Source organism: Epinephelus lanceolatus, chromosome 22 (genome assembly GCF_041903045.1).
Source record: "Epinephelus lanceolatus isolate andai-2023 chromosome 22, ASM4190304v1, whole genome shotgun sequence".
Classification (NCBI taxonomy): domain Eukaryota; kingdom Metazoa; phylum Chordata; class Actinopteri; order Perciformes; family Serranidae; genus Epinephelus; species Epinephelus lanceolatus.
The window spans coordinates 11,069,667-11,093,455 of record NC_135755.1 but is presented as its reverse complement, the minus strand read 5'-3'; the positions used below and the strand labels follow the sequence as shown (position 1 = coordinate 11,093,455).

The following is a 23,789-nucleotide window of genomic DNA, read 5'->3' as shown; positions in this document are numbered from 1 at the left end:
CATATTTCTATTGGAACATGTCTAAATGTGGTGATTTAGGTTTAAAAGCTTTTATTAGTAATTTTACATGGTAGAAAGTGTCACTATACTGTGTTACAGTCTTTACATGGCTGCAAGTACACTACTACATGTAGCTATGTGCCAGTGACAGGGAAACATGTAATCTGGGTTGCTCATGTTGTTAATTTCTCCCTGATTTCAGATCACATTCCTGCTGCAACATGTCTGGTTGTGTTAAGGAGCTTTAACTTGTCATTTATCACGATAAAGACTGCCAATATACTCTGTTACAGTCATTCTCCAGCTGCAAGTACACTGCTACATGTAGCTACATGCTAACATCAGGGAAACATGTAATCTTGGTTACTGATGTTGTTAATTTCGCCCGGATTTCGGATCACATTCCCTCTGCAACAGGTCTGGTTGTGTTTAAAATCTTTAATTGCTGATTATTCATGGTAGAAAGTGTCACTACACTCTGTCATCCCCCAGCTGCAAGTGCACTGCTACATGTAGCTATGTGCTAATGTCAGGGGAAAAAAATGTAATCTTGTTGCCAGTGTTGTTAATTTCTCTTCGATTTGGAATCTTTGTCTTGCTGAAACATGTCTGGTTGTGTTTAGGAGATTTTATTGGTGATTTTTTCATGGTTAAAAATGCCTCTATTCTCCGTCACATTCATTTCCTGTCTCTAAGTACACTGCTACATGTAGCTACATGCTAACGTAAGGGGGGAAAAGTAATTTTGGTTGCTGATGTTGTCGATTTCAGATCGTATTCCTGCTGGAATTTGTCTGGTTGTGTTTAGAAGCTTTAACTGGTGATTTTTTATGGTAGAGAGGGCTGCTATATTACATTATTCCCATGGCTGCAGAGATGCCAAGATACAGGAGACCCAGAGACACTGACCAATGAGAGCAGACCTTACAGACAGACAGTATGAGGAAAATAAAGTGTTTTTTTTACATTAAAGCATGTAAATATGTTCTAGTAAAAACCCAAAACACAAATATGAACCTGAAAATGATCATAATATTTCCCCTTTAAGGGCGCTGCCAGCCGTAGAGTTACTCCCAAGCATCTTCTGCTACGAAAAATATATCTCCCTGAGCAGTTATGCTAAAGACCTGCCCCTCTTCATTATACCCACCAGAGTCATGTGATCTCATTACCTCATGTCTTTGACCGGCTCTTAACCTTAACTTGCTATGGTTGAGCTGCAGCGTCGGAAACACCGTGCTGTAATTACCCCAGTGTGTCAAAGCTTGACAGATTCTCTCAGAGGCATGCATGGGAAACTTCCTCTCTGCGCTCATTATTGACAACCTGGAATGAAATTTGACCTCTTATCATCGCAAGCAGACTATTGAAATAAGTAAAGTAAAACACAGCATTAAGAGATCTAACATTAGAGTCTAAATCCCTGCTTAGCCTTCCTTCATGTGATTTGCCTGTATCTGCTTTTTCTAACTCAGTTTCATGTATTTTGTATCACAGCAGAAATTTCATATTTGGCCATGGATTTGCTGTTAAACCCTACACTTTTCCCCAAGCACTAAGACAGCTGTATTCATCAAACATTCTTAGAGATTCACTACATGTTTCTTGATAAAATTGCCCGCAGTGGAGAGCTTAAGATATATTTATGTTGGCACCGGATCTATTTTTACTGTTGTTTTTTTGCCTGAGAGTCTGTCTGTTGGTGGTGTTTTTCCGCCTTTTTCCCGCCTGATTTCATGCCCTTTCTTCCTGGGCATCTTGGGCATAATCCCAAAGCCTAATAGTCTAACATTCAATAAATAAAAAAAAAGGCTTCTCCTGCACTTGACCCGCCATGGGCAAATGCCTTCCAAGGGCATTAGAAAGCTGCTTAGCAGAAGCTGCTTCGGCTCTTACGTAAGTGACGGCACCCCCACTACCGTAGTTTAGTGAGAGAAAGAGTGGTGGCGGAGTAATCAGAGAGAGGAGCAGCAAAGACGAAGGAGAAGTTGGCATGAGAGAAAAAAGAGAGAAGGAGGGTGAAAAGATTCGAGGAAACTGTGAAACACTTCCAGCCAAAGCTGGTCCCACAGGAGTTCTCGTCTGACTGTGTCTCCTTCGTTAAAAATCTCTCCTATTAATCCCCCCTCCAAATACTTTCCCTCTTAACTCCATTTATGTGTCCTTGCCTATTTTGGATAAACATTCCTCAACTCTTCTCCTTCATCCATCCCTCCATACTCCAGCGAAGCGCAGCGGGTGATAGGGCAAATTTAATCAGTGTATCCTCCCCACACACATGCACGCGGCGAACAGATATGACTAATGTCTTCATTTAGCTTTTAATTACCGTGCATCCTCCCAATCACCTGCTGAAACCCAGTAGAAACCCAGCGTAATCGGGGGCGCTCATTTCACTTCATTTCTCCCTTCCCCGCGCTCCCTGTCAACACAGGGCCGATTGCAGTCTCCCACACATGTGCGTTGGAAGTTGGAAGTAGATTAGTGACACTGATACACAGTGACTGATGTGCTAAGCAATGAGTTTTCCTCCACAGTGAGGGATGCTTATCGTGTATGTGTGAGTGGGAGTGTTTTTTTTTTTCTAAGTAAAAGCCTTTGGTGGTTCAGAATAATGGAGAGAGGCTTATAACTATACCTAATCAGTCTAGTTGTCTTTTTTTAATCCCACGTCTACCTTTATATTATTTATCTCTCTGTTGGTTGTGCTGCTGAAACAATTCATCCACCTACTGGAGATAAATCTCCCTTAATAATCTTTAATAATCAATTAATCATTTTAGTTGTTTATGAAGAAAACAGCTCCACAGTCTGGTGGACACATCCATGTCTGAGAAAACATTGCTGCTTCACACACATCTTCCTCCCGACAGCACAGAAGATCTATACAATCAGCACAGTTTCAAGATGGACACTTAAGATTAGTGTCACCAATTCAGTATTTGACCTTTCTCCCCTTCTGTTTCTGAAATTTGATGTTAAGTAATGGCCAGAAGAGTGTCACATTATGACGTCACAGTGAAGTTGACCTTTGACCTTTTGGATATAACAATTATCACTTCATGTCTTGACCTTTGACTACCAAATTTTAATCAGTTCACCCTTGAGTCCAAATGGACCTTTGTATCAGATTTCAGGAAAGTCTCTCAAGGTGTTTACAAGGATGAGATGGATGCAAGGTCACAGTGACCTTGAGCTTTGACCACTGAAATCTATTCAGTTCATTGTTGAGTCCAGGTGGATGTTTGTGCCAAATATGAAAACATTCTCTCATGGTGTTCTTAAGATAACACATTCATAATAATCAGAGAGACAAGGTCACAGTGACCTTGACATTTGACCGTCGACCACCAAATTCTAATGGGTGGACTCTTGAGTCCAAGTGGGCATTTACCAAATTTAAGGCAAGTCCCTCAAGGTGTTCTTGAAATATTATATTCACGAAAATGAGATGGATGCAAGGTCACAGTGACCTTCACCAAAATCTAATCAGCCAATCAGGGCTTTTGATGTGTTACACACTTATAATTCCCCCGCTTGAACGGTGACAAATAGGTTCCCTGTGGTTGCATTTTTAGTTTTTTCCTTTTTTATTTTCTGTTGATCGACTCAGCAATTCATTGATTCATCATTGCAGCTTTAATTCAGAGCTAAAACAAATTTTGATAATCAGTTGTTTAGGTCAGTTCTGCCTTTCTTTGTCTTATGTGATAGCCAAATGAATAAGTGATCAATGGAAAAAAATATATAGAAAAATAATCAGTAATAAATAAATAAATAAATAGTACTATACATTGAATATTTTTTGGGCTTTGGATAAAAGAAAATTAGAGTCGTGTCTTTGGGCTTTGGGAATTTGTTTTGTTTTTGCTTTGTTTTGTGAACTGTCTTTTTTAAAAGTAATAATCACCCTATGTTGCATGATAACGTTACAAGGCACAAATCTATGGAGGACAAAGAATGACTTTAGTGTCAATAAATTAAAAAAATAAATGAATAAATGTGTAAATGAATAAATACAGAAATAAATTAGAGTAGATAAATGGTGAAATAAATGCTGAAAAGAATGCATGCATAAATAAAAAAAAAAGAATAAATGACTAAATAAATGCTGGAATTAATACGGAAATAAATGCATACGTGAATAAAAGTTGATCATCAAATAGGACATAAATGAATAAATAAATAAATAAATAAAATTTATTTCTACATGTTGCATAACTACATTTATTTATTTATGTATTTTTAGAAAGTCTAAGCCTCTGCATTTATTTATTTACTCCTGTATTTTTATTTATTTGTTTGTATTTATTTATTTACACACATGTCATTTTTAGTCCTCCATAGGAAAGCTTGGCAGCCGGCGGAATAATTGATAATGAGGATATTTGTTAGTTGCAGCCCCGGGGCTGTGGAGGAAATGTGCAGCGAGTTGAAAACCTGTCTCCTCTCGCAGCAACACAGCTGCTCACAGGTGCACGACAACAATCAAGCAGATGAGCCGAGGTGCAGCTCCAGCCCTCCTGCTGCTCCCACTGATAATGGGAGAGGCGAATATCTCCCCCCGACTGTCAAAGTAAAGTCCCACTCTCTCAATTTCAGTGCGGTGTGCTTATATAGGGCTGCCAGTCACCGCTGTTCTCTGCCACACTGCGGATGTGTCAGTCATTGTGCCAGGCTAAACTCATTTGAGCTAGCTAGTCTGCCGAGCAGCAGAGCATGAAGGAAGTCTGCAGCCCTCGCTGTTGAATCACTATGGCTTCACCTCACCCCCCCCCCCCCCCCACTCTACTTTCTACTCCTCAACCACTGCCATCAGGGAGGAGCACCAGCAGAATCAATAGCTGCAACAGAGAGGAATTATGCACAGTATTTATATTGGAGACTGAAACTTGAGCCTCTGAGCAGCAAAAACCATCAGCATCTTCTCGTAAGGCCTCAACTAGCGCACTAAAAACAATCAGAGACGCAGGAAGCAGCCGGTAGGAGGGCTTGTTTTCCTCTTTGAGCAGCGTGGTGTGTTTCCTTGTGTCTCTCTGTGGTGTGTTTACACTTGGAATTGTCTGAACTGCCAAACCTTGTGACGAATGTGTAGAGGGAGACCCCCTCTGTGGAGTGTGTGTGTGGATGCGTGTGTGTTCAGTTGCTGCTCCCTGCTGGCCTCTAACGCTCAGAGTGGTGGAGGGGTTCTCAGTGGCACAGAGCAGGTGTGTGTGTGTGTGTGTGTGTGTGTGTAAGTCAGAGCTGAAAACAGCAATGGCATTAGTTCGAGTGAGATTTCAGAGAGTAAGCCTGCTGATCCTCATTGTTTAATTACTCTTTGTTGCATTTGGAAAACCCAAAACTTGGCATCAGGTTTCCTCAAACTCCCTTAAAGGGTGCCTTTGTTTTTTCAACTTGGACTCTATTTTCCTATGTCTTTGTGTCTCAGTGACTAATGGGAGCGACAGTGTTTTAAATTGGTCCAGTATTGTCTGAGAGTGCTGCAGCCAGCAGCAGCAAACAGCCTGCAAATTCGCGTCCATTAAAGGTGCTCTTCTTTGCCACTGACAGGCTCAAATTGTTACTGTGTCTGACAACATCAGTGTTGGGTACCCATTCTCGGAACCCATCGGCTGTATTCGGCGTCTGACTTCCGGCAGACGGCGGATACAGCCTCTGGGGGCAGACCCCTGATTTTTTGGCATTCTGGTTTGATTTGGGCGAAGGAGGCGAATTTCTGTTTCCGACTAAATATGCTGAACCATTGCGATGGATTCAGAGTTTGCAGTGACGCCAGTTATGTTCCGCCTCGTTAGTTCACCGCACGGACCGTTTAACCTGGCAACAACTGCAGCCGGCTCAAATGTGATTGGTCAAAATCACGCGGACTACAAACAGCCTACAACCAGAAACCAGGGCTCTTCCGCTCTTCTTCCGGAGGCAAGATCTCTTGGGTTTGCCTACAGACTCTACATTCACTGAATGTAGAGTCTATATAGAGAGACTATTGGGTACCTAACTCAATACTTCTAAGGGTACCAACCAATTTATGTGAGCGCTACTGAGTACAAATTAATGTTAAATCCATCGGTGCCAAATTTTGGAACCTGAGAGCGTATCTGGATGAGAGCACCGCTTCCGAAGCATGGAAGCCAGCTACGGAGCTCTGAGACTGGCAACAGAGCTCCACAGAGCCACCGGATTCAACGTCAAACAGGAGGAAAAGGTGCCCTGAAAGCGAGAAGCTGGCTACTGAGCTTTGCATCTGTTCCTTAAGCTCCTTAGTGTACGTTCACACCAACAGCGACCAGATCTTCCAAAACGGGGGAAGTCTTTAATTTTCAATGAGAGCTCGGCGACTTGGTCGTCAGCCGTGCGTCTTAGGTGACCAAAGCGACCGGAGCGGGTCCAATCGGAATGCTGACGTGCTTCGATGAAGCGGTTCCCAGAGAACAAGCCATGTAACTTTGGTTCCTACAGCACACTTGTTCCAACAATGGATATCGAGAAGTTGATTACTTGCGTTGGCGCCCACTCAGTCCATTATAATGTGTCGCTGTTTGGTTACAGAGACCAAAATAAAAAGAATGAGGCTTGGGACGGCGTCGCGGAGGTAGTTGGTTGGTCTGGTGAGTTTTAAAATGTGTAATGTTCGTAACAGAGGAGAGAATTGGAGGCTAATGTTGCAACGTAGCATGCAAGTCTTCATCGCTTGGTTTAAATGGGATGACATACGTTTTCTGTTTTCATTGACCAAACATAACTTTCTGTAGGCCAACTATGAGCTTTCTGACTGGACAACAGCAAGCAGCAACTACGCTGCTGTCAAGCCAGTAGTCCAGTTTGCGGCTCCTTTAAATTGACAAGCACGATCGAACGTTCAATGATTCACGTGATGAGCGACTAGAGCGACCAAAGCTGCCACAAATATTTTTGATAGTCATGCTTCGTGGGCGTCCGCAAGAGACTTTGCATCTTTGGAAGCTTCTGGTCTGAACGTAAAGTTACAGAGCCAAAACCATCACTGCAGCACCGATCTGCCGATCTGGTCTACTTTCTTTTCTATATTATGTCAGTAATACAGGGTTCCCATGTCAAGCTAACAGTTAAAGATAAAAGAGCTGGTAACACTGAAGCCTCTCAATGCTACATTCGTAAGTAATTTAGCGCCGTGGCCCGTTTACTACCGGCGAGATTAAAGAGGTTAAAGCTTCACATGCCAATTACAATCAGATCAGTCGACTATTTTAACCAAACCGTTGTTGTAATGCAACTGCTGTGAAACTTTGCATACTGAGGGCAACAAAAAAAGTCTGTCTTGGCTGCGTCAGTAGTCGCTACAATGGACAAACAAGAAAGGGCGGCACAGAAGATACCTGCACACCAATGCAACCGCACTGGACAGCCACAAAAATGTCCACAGGCTGAGATCAGTGCAAAAAATTGTTTATTTAGGACATCTGTGCACAAAAAATAAGGGTGCTCAAAGTGCAAAAAAATAATAAAAGGTGAATAAAAACAGCAGCAAACATTTCAGTCCTTGACTATACTATGCATACTATACGTAGCACTGATGATAGTCAAGGACTGGGACTGTGACAGCAAAGTCTCTCTGCAAAGTAGCGAGTGTATAACCTTGTTTCTTAAACAGGAAAATCTATCATTTACTCGCTCTGTTGCGAGCTGAGGAAGATGGCTGTGCTATTTATTTTTGTCTATAGTGGAAATAATTCACAAAGGACAAGAGAGACTTCACTATTTAGATGTAGGAGAAAGATTCTGCACAAAACTGAATTAACAGAATTTGTATTTTTGCTTATATCAGAGCATAAAGTAACTGTGGGTCCATGTTTGTGTGTTCTCAGGTGGTGGACCTGTACTGGGGCGTGGACCCAGAGGAGTGGGACAGTCCAGAGCTGCAGCGACTCCGAATGAAGCTCCTGGAGGAATGTCTAAAGACCTCAGCGGGACCGTGTTTTGTCGTAAGTGTCACACACATAAACACACACACATACACACAACGCCACGCGGGTTTACGGTTAGAAATGTAATGGATGTCATGAGGCTGTTTGGGATGTTATCGCAGTTCACATCACTGTGTCCAGAAAATGTGTTCAGTGTTTCCCACCATCCCTCTCTATCTTATTACATGGCCCTGATATGGCATTAAAGCTGGATTGTTCCCAGGCTGTTTGCCTCTGAAGGTCTAACAGCTGTGTGAAACTACATAATAACAGTGAAATCTAATTTTTCGTGCAGACTTGTCTTTTTATGAGTCGTTGTGTGGTTGTATTTGAAAAAAATGACAGCAGCCTTTTACCCTGTTCTTCTATGTGTTTACTGTATGACAGTAATTTTCAACTGATGACTTGCGGAGGGGGAAGTTAGGTTAGTTTAATACAGTGGTTGACTCACCATGACACTACTGTCCTCATATCAGGGCTCAACAATAAGGGTTGCCAGATTGCCTACAGCAAGTAAAATGTCATATCAGAAATGCAAGAAATGAAGCAACTTACCTACCCGATCTGTAAGTTGTAAAAAAAAAAAAAAAAAAAAAAAAAAATTAAACACATTATTTTCTGGAGCAGATGATGGGAGAAGCTAAGGAGTGAGACATCTTGCTTTCTTCCCATCTCTGCTGAGAGTTCCGGGATTGTTTGGGTCCTCACAAGAAAATGGCGGCGCGTAAAGGCAAAGTTCAGGCATCTCCATGACCCTGGAAACAGGGTGGTGTTAGAGGATGTGGGTCAAACTCTATGTATGGCACAGTTTGCTGCAACTTTGAGAGTGCGGTGGATAAATCAGGGTTGTAACTCAAAGTTGTGATTTGACAACTGCTTATACATAAAACGATTTGTGTTGGGGAAGTAAAAACTGACTTTGGGCAGGTAGATTTTTTGATCCACTTGCCCGACAGGACAAGGAAAGTAAACATTAAAATTGAACCCTGACATACCCTAAAATGAAGTGGCTCCCTTATGTTGCTTTCCTCCTCATCTCTTGCAGATTAATGTTCAGCCTTACAGCTCTGAACCCTTGTTGGAAGAACTCTGGTGTCTTTGAGCTAACTCCATTAGCTTCAGCCTAACTCAAACATCTTGAGCCTAACTTAAATAGCCTTAATGTAACTCAGTTAGCTTTTGCCTAACTCAGACAGCTTTAGCCAAACTCACATAGCTTTAGCCTAACTCCAATAGGCTTAGCCTAACCCAGATAGCTTTAGCCTAACTTAAAAAGCCTTAGCTTAACTCAGATAGCTATAGCCTAACTTAAATAGCTTCAGCCTAACTTAAATTCAGGAAGCCTAACTCAGTTATCTTTAGCCTAACTCACATAGCTTAGCCTGACTCAGATAGCTTGAGTCTAACTCAGATAGCTTTAGCCTAACTCAAAAAGCTTTAGCCTAGATTAAATAGCTTTTGCCTAACTCTGTTAGCTTTAGCCTAACTCATATGGCTTTCGCCTGACTCAGATAGCTTTAGCCTAATTTAGTTAGCTTTAGCCTAACTTTAAGAACTTTATCTTAACTCAAATAGCTTTAGCCTAACTCAGTTAGCTTTAGTTTAACTCAGTTATATTTAGCCTAAATCAGATAGCTTTAGCATAACGTATGTAGCTTTAGCCTAACTCAATGATATTTAGCCAAACTTTAATAGCTTTAGCCTAACTTAAAAAGTCTTAGCTTAACTCAGATAGCTATAGCCTAACTTAAATAGCTTTAGCCTAACTTTGTTATCTTTAGCCTAACTCACATAGCTTAGCCTAACTCAGATAGCTTTAGTCTAACTCGGATAGCTTTAGCCTAACTCAAAAAGCCTTAGCTTAACTCAGATAGCTATAGCCTAACTCAAATAGCTTTAGCCTAACTTTGTTATCTTTAGCCTAACTCAAAAAGCTTTAGCCTAGATTACATAGCTTTAGCCTAACTCTGTTAGCTTTAGCCTAAATCAAATAGCTTTAGCCTAATTTAGTTAGCTTTAGCCTAACTTTAATAACTTTAGCTTAACTCAAATAGCTTTAGCCTAATTCAGTTAGCTTTAGCTTAACTTATGTAGCTTTAGCCTAACTCACTTAGCTTTAGCATGGCTTGTAGCTGGTACCTAGCTTTTACAGTCTGATTGAGAATGGTTGTGAAACGTCATGAGAACATTGCATTAAACACATGCTTTACTTCATTTGTGCAGAGAAATAAAACACAGCCCTTTTTCACTGTCATTGTACTTGAACCTGAGTTTATTTAGACACTTCCTGCTGACCACTGTAGCTTTGGAAAAACAACCACGTCACTGTATCTGCAACATTTGCCAGCCCGCTTACGGTACTTTCTATACACACATGCAGGAGACTCGTAACTCCCATAACAAACACCACCAGACTACATCATGCACACACATAACCTGTCTTAAACTGGAACGCTTGGTTGGTCACATTAGTCATGGAAAATGAAAACTGTGCACGTTATTCTTGCATATCAAGCAGCAAAAAAGTTGTAGCAAGACATGTTTGAGTTAATTTGCCTCACATGACATCGCAAGTCCAGCAAAGTGATTGTTGCAAATGCGCACAGCGCAGTGTTGATGCTGACAGATATGTGGTGCTGCCCTGATAGTTGATTTGGGTCCTGATGTCAGTAACTTCATCACTTCAGTAAATAATATATTTTCATTCATGTTACCTGATGGGTTGGTTAGGTGACCTGAACAGCAACAAAAGTGAAACCACTTCAGAAGCACGATGGTCAATGCAAAGTCATCTTTACTGGAGTGCAGACCAGAGGAGAGTATCTTATCTTGAGCAGGCATATTGGAAATACTGAAAATCCCAGCAAAGCTAAAATTACACTTGTATGAATGAGTTATGTGAAGACCTCTGCCAGGAGGGAGAGAGAGTGGCAGGACGCGTAATTACGGCTGACATTTCACTGATCTTTTTAAGATAATTTTAGGCCACATAAAAAAAAAAAAGTCAGGCACGAGGAAGGAAACGACTGAAGACAGGAGTGAAGAGGGGAAGGGACGACGGGAAGAGAAATTGATGGTGAATTATTCAAATGGAACAGATCCGTTTCTAGAGGTTGAAATTGAGGTGAGAGATCACAGGGAGACGTAATGCATTATGGGTAGGACAGGAGCCCCGGTCTCCAGGGAGCATAATCTCCTTCCCCAGACTGCCTCCATGCACCGCTTCTTCCATCCTCTCCTTCCTTGTTCATTCACAAGTTGTTGTTCTCTTTCTCTCTTACACTAACAAGCACACAAACACACTTTTCAGTGGGAAACATGTGCAGCTTAATGATTCATTCTGGTTTATTTCCAGTGGAGTGCTGCTCCTTAAATCAGGCCAGTATCACTTGCTCCATGAACATGCTGCTAACAAGTAAAACAGCCTCAGTAACCAGATAGATTACAGTGTCTCGCTGCACAACTCCCCCATATGTTTGAATAACTCCGAGCTGTTAATGGCTTTTCTTTGTAATTTAAATTTAGCATCAAGGCTCCAAACTCATCACTTCTCATGACCATACATCAACCTCAATACAGCAGAGTTTAAGGACCCATGATAGCAAACACACCCTTCAAGAAAGACCATGACACCAGCTACTACTTGACAACTCAGAGAACTCCATGTGCTGATGAAGAGCATGAGATGTGGTTGAAAGTGCCAGAAAAAGCTAGTAAATGGACCTTATAGCAGGCATGAACAAAAATCCACAAGCAGATAGCTCGAATAGACCGCCTTCTGCCAAAGGGTGCATTAGATTTGTGTTGCAGCATCTAGAGAAAGGTGTGTTGGATATATGTTACAGCAACTGGTAAAGGGTATGTTGGATATATTGCAGTATCTAGAAAAGGGTGCGTTGGATATATGTTGCAGCAACTCAAGACAGATGTGTTGGATATACTGCTTGTTGCAACATCAAGAGAAGGGTGCATTGGATTCACGTTGTATTGCATTACTGCAGAGAGAGTAGTGTCCTGGATATAAGGTGCAGCATCTAGAAAAAGGTGCGTTCAATATGCGTTGCAGCATCTGATGAGAGGGTGCATTTAGATACATGTTGCAGCAACTAGAAAGGGGTATGTTGGATATATTGCAGCAACTAGAGCAGGGTGCGTTTGATATAAGTTTTAGCAACTAAGGAAGGATCCGTTTGATATATATTGCAGCAGCTAGAGACAGGTGTGTTAGATAAATGTTGAAGCAACTCGAGAAGGGTGCGTTGGATATATGTTGCAGCAACTCGAGAAGGGTGTGTTGGATATTAGTTGCAGCAAATAGAGAAGGGTGCATTTCATATGCATTGCATCTCAAGAGAGGGTGTGTTTGATATATGTTGCGGCAAATAGAGATGGGTGCGTTTGATCTGAATTGCAGTGTCTAGACAAGGATGCATTGGATATATGTTGTAGCAACTGGAGAGGAGTTGAATATATTGCAGTATCTAGAAAAGGAGACGGATGCGTTGGATTTATGTTACAGCATCTAGAGAAGAGTGCGTTGGATTTATGTAACAGCATCTAGAGAAGAGTGTGTTGGATATATATATGTAGCAGCATCTAGAAAAGGGTGTGTTGGATATATGTTGCAGCATCTAGAGAAGAGTTTGTTGGATATATGTTGCAGCATCTAGAAAAGGGTGGGTTGGATATATGTTGCAGCATCTAGAGAAGAGTTTGTTGGATATATGTTGCAGCATCTAGAAAAGGGTGGGTTGGATATATGTTGCAGCATCTAGCAAAGGGTGTGTTGGATATATATATGTAGCAGCATCTAGAGAAGGGTGTGTTGGATATATGTTGCAGCATCTAGAGAAAGGTGTGTTGGATATATGTTGCAGCAACTCGAGAAGGGTGTGTTGGATATTAGTTGCAGCAAATAGAGAAGGGTGCATTTAATATGCATTGCATCTCAAGAGAGGGTGTGTTTGATATATGTTGCGGCAAATAGAGATGGGTGCATTTGATCTGAATTGCAGCGTCTAGACAAGGGTGCATTGGATATATGTTGTAGCAACTGGAGAGGAGTTGAATATATTGCAGTATCTAGAAAAGGAGACGGATGCGTTGGATTTATGTTACAGCATCTAGAGAAGAGTGCGTTGGATATGTGTTGCAGCAACTAGAGAAAGGTGTGTTGGATATATGTTGCAGCACCTAGAAAAGGGTGTGTTGGATATATGTTGCGGCACCTAGAGAAGGGTGCGTTGGATATATGTTGCAGCATCTAGAGAAGAGTGCGTTGGATATATGTTGCAGCATCTAGAAAAGGGTGCATTGGATATATGTTGCAACATCTAGAAAAGGGTGCGTTGGATATATGTTACAGCATCTAGAGAAGGGTGTGTTGGATATATGTTGCGGCACCTAGAGAAGGGTGCGTTGGATATATGTTGCAGCATCTAGAGAAGAGTGCGTTGGATATATGTTGCAGCATCTAGAGAAGAGTGCGTTGGATATATGTTGCAACATCTAGAGAAGAGTGCGTTGGATATATGTTGCAGCATCTAGAAAAGGGTGCGTTGGATATATCTTGCAACATTTAGAAAAGGGTGCGTTGGATATATGTTACAGCATCTAGAGAAGGGTGTGTTGGATATATGTTGCAGCATCTAGTAAAAGGTGTGTTGGATATACGTTACAGCATCTAAAGAAGGGTGTGTTGGATATATGATGCAGCATCTAGAAAAAGGTGCGTTGGATATATGCTGCATCAACTAGAGATGGATGCGTTGGATTTACGCTGCTGCATCTAGAGGTGGGTGCAATAGATATACATTGTAGAAACTAGAGAAAGGTGTGCTGGATATACTTGTATGCTGTAACATCTAAAATAGGGTGCATTGGATATATGTTGCAGCAACTAGGAAAGGGTGTGTTAGATATAAGTTGCAGCGTCTAGAGAGGGGTGCATTTCATATGCATTACATCTCAAGAGAGGGTGCTTCAGATACATGTTGCAGCAACTAGAGAAGGGTCCGTTGGATATATACAGCAGCATCTAGAAAAGGGTGCGTTAGATATGTATGTGGAATATGTTTTGAGCACGAGCAGCAAACATGATTTGTTTTCAGGCCATAAAACATATATATCATTAAATACAGTTGTTAGAAGAACATTTCTTGCCACATCTTCTCTCCATCTAATCGACGGTACGTGCACACTTTTTCTATTCCAGTAGTGCGGCAACATTCCAGCAATATAAAGCATTTCTTGCTTGAGTACTTTGGTATTGACCCCTGCACTTTGAAACTTAGTTGCTGATAATGTTGGCCGTCTCTGCTTTCTTTGGTACTTTTTGTCCTTATGTGCTAAAGTGAAATTCGATGTCACGGCCTCTAAATCCCACTGAGATGTGTGTGATACTGGGCTGTACGATGTGAGCTCAATCAGACTAACCTGGAGTGAAATTACCAGATCTGAGCTGAGAAGAAGTGACGCTCTCCCCACTTTTGTGCTGCTGGCTTGGTGTTTGCCGCGGTGTCATACACGCCGTGTTGATCTCATTCATTCCCATCAGCCCTGCCGCCCTCTGTCCCTGCTGCAATTTCACCATCTTAACCTCAAGTGACCTCGACCAACACCACACAACACGCCGAGGGAAAGTAGGTGCGCGCACACACGGCTCTTTGTTCTTTCTTCATCTTCCTTCCTCTCTCCTGCTTTCAAACACACACCCACACGGGCACATACAAACAGAGCATCTTGACCCAAGGCATTTTCTCTGTCAGGAGATTGAGAATCAGTTTGACTCTGGGTGATACAGACTCTTTACACCCCTGTATACACCCACACACACTCAAGAGATACACACATACATCTATACTGCATGTCCTCCCCATCTGGCTGGTTAAATTTTTAATGGCATGTTTGACTCGCTCATCTCGGTGGTGAATGAAGGGAGGCCACCGTCGCTCCACAGAATGAAGTCCCATTCAGACTTGTCAGAGCCAGCTGCTGTGGTCCCTGCAGTCCGGCTCCCCGCACACATGGGCTGGCCAGCCCTGTTTCCTGGACTGGGGAGTTCCCAGTGGCAGCGGCGGTGCCTTTGATCAGGGACTTGGATCCCCGTTTGTGACAGTTCTGGGTTGTCTGGGCCGTCTCCGGAGCGCCGTTGTTTATTTTTACAGGGTGGTAGACCTAGATATGTATGTGAGGAAGGGGAAAACGTCAGCAGAATTTAGGGTCTCTTTGTTTCTGCGATAACATACAGTAGGTTTCAAGCGGTGCGTCGGTGTGTGAGTCATTGTGCATTGTTCCCAGGCTCTTCTTGGCTCACTGTGTTTTAATTTCTCTCATTTTCTTCTTGTTCTCTGTCTGTTTCAAACTGTTGACAGCCGCTCGCACTTTCTAAACACCCACCACTGTCATCACCTTAACTCGCTAAAGATGCCCACCTCATGCTGCTGCCCGAGTGTCTCCCCCGGCTAACACACACACACACACACACATATACACACAACCACATGGCAGTAAGTGGAGACTTCAAAGTGAAGCCGATCTGGGGGTCTGCAGCCCCACAACTGTCTCAGAGCCCAGTGCATGCATCAGAGGGGGAAAAAGGGATGAACAGAGGAAAATAGAAAGGCGGAGATGGGATGTGTGAGGCAGACAAAGAGAGCAGGGGAGCTTGAAGTTGGAGGAACAGGTTCCCTGGAAACACTACAGAGGAAACAGAGATTGACGTGCGTAGTGTAGGTGTGTTTCTTGCTGCCACTGAGGATCTGTGCAACAACTAGAAACCTCTTAATACTCTGGCTCACACATCGCTCCTCATTCACCTCTACGAATCATTCAGTGCTGTGCTGTAGCCCCGAATCAAACAGCAGTGACATCTCGTCTAACCTCCGTATCTCCTTCATTGTAACTTCTATGTAAAGACAGACTTAATCCTTCTCCTCAGCTCAACCTGATCACCAGGAATTAGGGGTTTTAAGCTCAGATGAAGAATTGTATTGTTCATCTCATTACATGACATGAGTATTCATGTCCGCAAGTCCTCAAAAAAATCCGTAAAGTTAGGTGAAATTTAAAATAAAAATTAAATAAATAAAAATAAAAATTATTCATTGGTTAGGGTTAGGGCTGTCCCCCCAGTGAGAAGTCATTAAAAGCCCCTAAACTAGGGCTGTCACCATCCATCCTTTTTTATCCACTTATCTGAGGCAGGGTCGCAGGGGCAGCAGGCCAAGCAAAGCACCCCAGACGTCCCTCTTCCAGCTCCTCCTGGGGGACCACAAGGTGTCTCCAGGCCAGATGAGATATGTGATCCCTCCAGTGTGTTCTGGGTCTGCCCCAGGGCCTCCTACCAGTGGGACGCGCCTTGAACACCTCTAACAGGAGGCACCCAGGAGGATCCTGATCAGATGCTCAAACCACCTCAACTGACCCCTATTGACGCAAAGGAGCAGCGGCTCTACTCCGAGCTCCCTCCAGATGTCTGAACTCCTTACCCGAGCTCATTTCGGCCGCTTGTATCAGATATTGAAGTAGGGCTGTCACAGTGATGGAATTCCCCCTGTGCTGATTAAGAGGGGCTCATCAGCGCGTAGGACTGAGCAGAATATTTGGAAGCGTTAATGCTTCAGTCGATGCCATGGTAATCAAGGTCCAAATCAGTATTTGAAAGTATTTTTCTACATATATGTATGCATTACCCCAAAAATTCCAAACAGCCCATAAATTAAGACCATGTAATCCAACTTTATTCATTGTGCATCAACATAAATTATTGTACGTTATTCTCAGACAGTTTTGTGACTCACCAGCAGTCCAGCACTACAGACACTGGGACAGTTTGACCATACATGAAGGGCTCATAGATTCGCTAGCAAGATGTCCAAAAAGTCAATTGTATAGGATAGTTACAGAATTTTTCAAGTTGATCCCCAGAAAGTTTGACGAGTGCCAAATACGCCAAAGGAAACTGGCATATTATAAATATGCCCAAAATCTTGTAACCAGAAAAAAACAGCAGGATGTGTAGCGCAGAATAGATTCCCAGTACCTTGTCAAAAGTCGAAAGGGGTCACTTGAGGTGATTCGGACATCTGATCAGGATGCCTCCTGGGCACCTCCTGTTAGAGGTGTTCAAGGCACTTCCAACTAGTAGGAGGCCCCGGGGCAGACCTAAGACACGCTGAAGGGATTACATATTTCATCTGGTCTGGGAAAGCCTTGGGGTCCCCCAGGAGGAGCTGGAAAGTGTTGCTGGGGAGAGGGACGTCTGGGGTGCTTTGTTTGGCCTGCTGGCCTGACCCGGATAAGTGGATGAAAATGGATGGATAGATGGACGATCCCAGGCCTAGTTTTTCTTCTGGTTGTCCTTAAAAGTTGCTGGCTCTGTAACTCCAGGTATTCAGACTCCAACATCATCAGCCCCTCCATCTTTTCCTCTTCCTGCTTCAGTGATGCTCGCTATTTAATCGGCCAAAGCCAGAGGGAAATCTGTGCACGTGCACATGGGCATCAACCACTTCATACCCTTACTGCTATGCTTGAAAACGATTCCCCTCTGCTTCCTTCCCCTGACTTTAATGACTTGAAGCGGCAAGTTACTGCACCGTGGTGTGAAAGCCCCATTTCCTTTTTACTTACCTGCAGCGCTTGAAAAAGATATGTCCAAAAATCAGTGTTAAATTTGGTTAAAAATTATATTCAAATGTCTTAAAAAGCATTAAATTGAAGTGTCTGATATCTGGACACCCTGTGGAAAAATGGTGCTTGAGTAAAATTACAACCATACAAAGTTCTTTTCATTAGCAGGCATGTGTGACCATCAAGATTTAGAGTTTCTTGGTTGACGACACGGAGTCGGCTGTTACATAACCAGCTTTTTGTTGGGTCTGTCAGTCTTTCTTTATGAGTGGGAATCAATTGCAGCAAGTGTTTTTTAAAGGGCACAGCTGAACACAAGACAGGTGGCGGTGCAAGGCTGTTAAACACACACATACACATAGACACACACACCTGGGCAAGGGGGGCTTTTCTCTAACCTGCCGATGCAATAAAGCCGGTTTCCATGGCAATAGCAGGGGGTTGGCATGGTGATGGTGTCACTGACCCGGAGATTAAGCATGACAATGAGCCATGACTGTTTTTTTTTTTTTTTTCCTTTTCCTCTCTGCTACTTCTGCTCTCCGACAGTCTCAGATTCCCTCGTGTAAAAAAAAAAATAAAAACAGGAAAACTTGATAGATGCCTCGAGGACGCAGCCGCTCATCCAGTTCTACTCGCCTGGCCGTGTAGCAGGGTTACTGTGTGTAAGAGGATAGTTGAGGATACTCTGGCTCTTATTTTCTCTCTGCTTCTCCTCCATTCATGCAACATGATGTAAGCGCTAACATGATATAGCCTGGACCGGCTGGTTTACATCTCTGAGCAAATAGTCGCGGCCTAGAATCCAGCTGAGAATGAAACCTGCAAGAACTGAACCAACACAGTGACTTTTGCCAGTCTGAAACCTTTCAAATCAATTTTGATGTTCAGAGGATGTGATTCTCCGTCAATAAATCCTGTGAAAAGACCAAAACCAACTCTTTGTTCATGCGTCTCTCCGTAGCTAATACTTGTCTGACTTCCCTGCAGCCCTTTCAGCCCCAATCCCATTTGTTCTACCGGAGATGTAAATCTTTAAGAGCACCGAGTTTCATTTATATAAAAGCTCCATTAATTTCCTGAAACAGCTGGGCACTGTAGTTTTTAGAAAGCGTTGCTGGAACAGTCGCACATCGGTGCAGTTTTTAGGGACTGGTTTCAGCAGTGGCTCAATACACATTTGCTGATCTTGTGAAAGGCTGGGTCATTAAAACATTTTCAATACCTTGACTTTGATACCAGCTGTGGCAGTTTTTCACTCACAGCAGTGTTTAAGATGTTTCGATGTTAAAATCTTACAGGCGTTTTACTGCGGGTTCACCTGACCGCCCTGGAGGAGACTGCGGGCTGCAGAGGAGGCGAACTTGAATGCTAAGAGGAAGATGGCTGTAGAGCGCTCCTCTTCTTGCTGTCGAACACAGAGCAACTTTCTGCTCCAAGTTTAATCAGTTCAGGTGTTTCATCAACTTTGTCTTTTGCATATATTGCATCGCATGCTATAGGCATCGAGCCTGAAATGGAAAATGGAGCCACACCTTTGATTAGGGATGCTAATTTATCATTTTATTTTGTAACCAATAGCCAAATGTCTAACGTGGACATGTCTGTAAAGGGGAGACTCGTTGGTACCCACAGAACCCACTTTCATTCAGATATCTTGAGGTGAGAGGTCAACGCCTCTTCCTGAAATTTAGCCTAACTGTATGTGCACACCAAGAGCTGCAAAAGCTGCAAAGGTGACTGATTCAGTTCATTTTCAATGGGCCCCGGCGACCACGGGTGCAAAAGCTGCAAAGCTGCAAAGCTGCAAAGCGTCCGCGTTTTGGCGACCAGAGTGTCCGATGAAATTTAGGGAGTCGTGAACTTTATGCAAATTAGCTATGATGCATTTCTGCTGCAAATGACCAGCCACCAATCTAAAAGTAGATGTCCATCGCTTGTGTGGAACCCAGAGAACATCCTCGGAAACTTTAGTTCCTACCACACATTCGTTCCTACTTCAAAATGAGAGAGAAGCTAATCACTGCTGTATCTGGACACCGAGTCCTTTATGATTTGAGCCTGTTTATATATAGGGACCGAAATCAAAAGGAGCAGGCGTGGGAAGCCGTGTCCCGAGTCGTTGGTTTGCCGGGTGAGTTGATATTGAGAAAGAATTTTTTAAACTCAACACAATACATCGATGCTAATATAACGCCTAGCATGCTAATCTCCCTTGTTTCATGTGAATGTGACGAGTTCATGGTCTGCCGACCTTTTGGGGCTGGACAGCCGGCAAAGGCACTGTGCTCAAGCCAGTAACCTGCTTTGCGGCTCCTTTGAATTGACAAGTACGATCGAACGTTTGAATGTATGACGTCATGAGCGACTTGAGCTGCCAAAAATGTTTTGGACAGCGCCGCTGCCTGGGCGACCTCGGCTGCTTTGCAGCTTTTGCAGCTCTTGGTGTGCACGTACAGTAGTCTGGAGCGTTATTTCGCCCCCTTCCTGAGAAGCTAGTATGACATGGTTGATACCACTAGATTTTATTAGATCTTCTTGTTTTATATGATACCAGTGTCATTACTCTAACTTTAAAACTCAGCCATCTATAACCTCCTCTGCAAAAATAGCATGTGATCAACGCAGTAACGCCGACAGTTTAAAGGGAAATTTTGGTTTATTTCAACCTGTCTCCTATCGTCCTAAATTTGTTTCAAGTGACTAGTGACATAAAAATAATAGTTAGCATGTTAGCCGTTAGCCTAGATACAGCCGGGGCGCATAGTAGCGTCAGACCTGTTAAAACGTAAATGAACAGGCATACTTCAAGTGCAAAGTTAGTCCACTAAACAGTTTTTTTCCACAAAGACCGCCTCATATCGTTAGGATAAATGTCAGAGAACATATAGAAAATGACATGTAAACGTGTTGTCTTACCTTACCGGTGTGCTGCCATGTTTGTTTACCATTTAGCTCTGCTTTCCAAAGCGCAGCCGAAATATTGCGAGAACAAGCAGTGATCTCATACCGTGCCTGAAATTTCCCTTTAACTGTTTAATTGGTAGTATTTATCGGTCAAAATTCCTATTGTCAGTTAATGGTTAAACACACCTGACATTTTTTACACCTACGAGAGGCTTATGAGGTAGTCAAGCCTCTCAAACTGCAGCAACACACACACATATGAGCTCTGTTTTTGGGCGTAACAGTGTTTTTCCTTCATACCTCTACGACATGTATCGTACAGCCAGTCCCTTGCATAGTTAGATCTCAGTAAAGGCATGCTGCAGGCAATGAACTGTGGCCTCCTGAATGTTTTATGAACAGCCCCAGACTTCTCAGACTCTTTTAGCGACTTACCGCTCAGAGGGAACTCATTCAGCGGCTCCTCTGGCAGCAGCACAGCGCCTCTCCTTCTCCTCTCTTGCCATGCACACACAGGAGTCAGTGTCGTCAAGTGATTTTGTCATAAACCCTTGGTGATGTAAACCTGCGTGACGCTTGCGGCTCAACAAAAAACTACACATATGTGAATGTGCGATAGTTGTGGTATCATAGCAGCCTATATATAGATCCCAGTATTTAGCTGTTTGAATGTGTAATTTGTGGTAGATTTTATTTAGTTGAACTATTAATATTGCAACAGAATCTGAATCTCACTCTGAGTTACAGTTGTAGCATAGAGTTGGCTCACAGCTCTGTGAGCGAGTGCACACGTCACTGTAAATTAAATATTTCTTTGATCAGATCATCTGTTTCTTTTTAGAGCCGTTTCTTCTTCTGCGGTGCCAGAGCTTACGCAGCAGATATCAGAACAGTTGACTGTGTGTTTCATTGATTGATTGACCGCGCGAGTGATTGATTTGTTGATTCATACTGTAGCTGTGTACAATATCTTAGTCGCCTCTCCCAACTGGCTCATCAGATAAAGTGCACTTAGCCAAAGTATAAAACCCTTCCAGGGATGAAAAACTAAAGGAGGGGCGGAGGAGTGCGGCTAAAACTGGAGTTACATTTGGCTGCTATCTGCTTCGCTATTGTCACTTTAGCCTTGTGTGTTTCTTGCACCTGCGGCGGCTGAAGTGTAATAAGAACTACTGCAACCCCTCCGTCCTCTCTGTGAAGGAAAAACATGCACACACACATGAAAACACACACACACACACAGGAGTGAAGTTCTAGCTTGTCAGCTGTCATGCTGTAATCCACTTTAGATGGCCTCATTCCAGGCGTGCTCTCCGGCTAAGACAGGCATGTTAAAGCCACCCGGCAAATATTTGGACATCTTTTACAGTTTGGGCTTTGGTGAGCTGAGTGGATGACAGAAGTGACAGTAGATTACATGCAAGGGTGGAGAGTGCTGTGAACGTGTGTGTGTCTGTATGTGTGTGTTAGCACCTGATTTTTGTCGTTTTGATAAGAAACACCAGTTGGATTTATCCTTATCTCTATCTCCACACACACACACATACAGACACACACACACACACAGACTCCATTCATCCTGCTGTACCACCGCGAGGCAACCTGACAGAGACTTTGTCAGCAACTTGGAGAGTGACTGTTCTCCCTCACACTATATGTCTCTCTCAGCATTACTGTACTGTAGTTCAGCCCACTGCCTCCACCCTCTACTGACACATTACTGCAGCACCGTGACTCATAGAAGGTCGTATAAAGAGGGTGGGTGAGGCAACCTGCGGGGCAGCCAGGTGGTTCGATAGTCTGTGCAGTTACAGGTTCTTTAGCGAACTTCAGACTGCAGGTAAATAAAGTTTGTTTCTCAAATCAGATCTTTAAGACAGACGATCAACACTGTTGCTTGCAAGTGATTAGATCGGATCAAAAACCTCTACGGGCTGCTGTGCTAATGATGTCTGTGTCAGTAACTACTTGGCTACACTGGTGACATGGCTTTCCAATGAGGAAGCACAAGAAATGGAGGTCCATTATTTCCCCCTCCAAACCATCGTAGCATCAAGTCACAGTGCAGAACCTCAAGGTGCCACCAAACTGTTTATTTCTGTTGTTCTACTCGTCCTTCATAGCACTTCATCAATAGCAGGAAGGATCCTGCTCAGCACTCCTAATACTCTGGATTTGACACTGTTGTTGTGTGCCACATTGCGAATGACGCAAAAGACACTAGCCCCTTTTACACTGCCAGATTATCGGCAAATGTTGGGCTGTTTTGCTGGCAAGCTGCGAGCGTTTAGACACACAGAGCCGGATTGGCGAGGTGATTCGAGGTGCCCAATTTTCCGCCTCGTAGGGTAGACATATTGGTGGAACCTTTTTTGGTTTAAAAAGAACGAGGCGCCCTTGAAGGGGAGGGGCTGTTGATGACTTGTGGGAGGAGCTGTTGATGACGCTGCACATGCGACCCACTGGCGGTGGATAAACAGGAAACAGATGATAGCAGGAATTAGCGAGCAGCTAGTAGCAAGAGGGAAACACAAACCTGACAGACCCTGTAAAGATGAGCAACTGGGGAATTGCGCACCCTCCTTGTCCTCGCAAACGAAGAGGCCATTAACTGTCAGATGACGGGGACGATGAGGAACGGGCTGACTTATGAGAGAATCGCCGAAGGACTGACCAGCCGCTGCTTCCCTCCCACGTCACTGTTTACGTCACACGCTGAGCTACACGTTTTGTTACTTGCTCATGCCCCCATTGCCCCGAAAAAGGTGCATTCTGTATGAACAAAAGTAGGCAGGCGGCATTTTGCCGCACTCCCTGATTTTGTTTTTATATAACCAATGCTCAACGAAGACTGATTGGACTTTCTTGCAAATTTGCACAATTCCTATTTAAAATGGCTACTGATTTGAGCAGCCAGAGCATCCGGGCTGAGGCACATCTGAAGAAATCCGTTTGGAATAAGAACAGGGTTTGGCTTAATAATCTTTCAGGACGTGAACACGGCTCTCCCGGGTGAAAGTCGATGTTTGATGGACCCATCCACCACCCTACTCAGACTTTAGCCGCCTTAACTTTAATTTTTGTCCCTCTGCGTTTTATCCTGACTCTGCTGATCACCAATAAACTATAAAGGCAACCATATGTGTGTCATGCCGATGTTAAAGAATGGCTTTTTTCATTGGTGTTTGATGCCGGAAGTGAGACTGGGTTACCCCAGACGCTAAATCACCATCAGACCGCTAGCCGATGGGTTCAGAGATTTCTGTTCTCCTAACCCAGCCTTCATCTCCTGTTACATTTAAA

At 43.3% G+C, this 23,789-nt stretch overlaps 1 protein-coding gene across 1 annotated transcript in view; it reads left to right on the top strand.

The window, feature by feature from the left end:
- The window catches only part of nwd2 (NACHT and WD repeat domain containing 2), a 101,385-nt gene that overhangs the window by 42,100 nt on the left and 35,496 nt on the right, over positions 1–23,789 (top strand). The window contains exon 4 of the mRNA XM_078164221.1: positions 7,848–7,964. Within this exon, the coding sequence (XP_078020347.1) occupies positions 7,848–7,964 (117 nt within the window). The remainder of the gene's footprint in view (positions 1–7,847; positions 7,965–23,789) is intronic.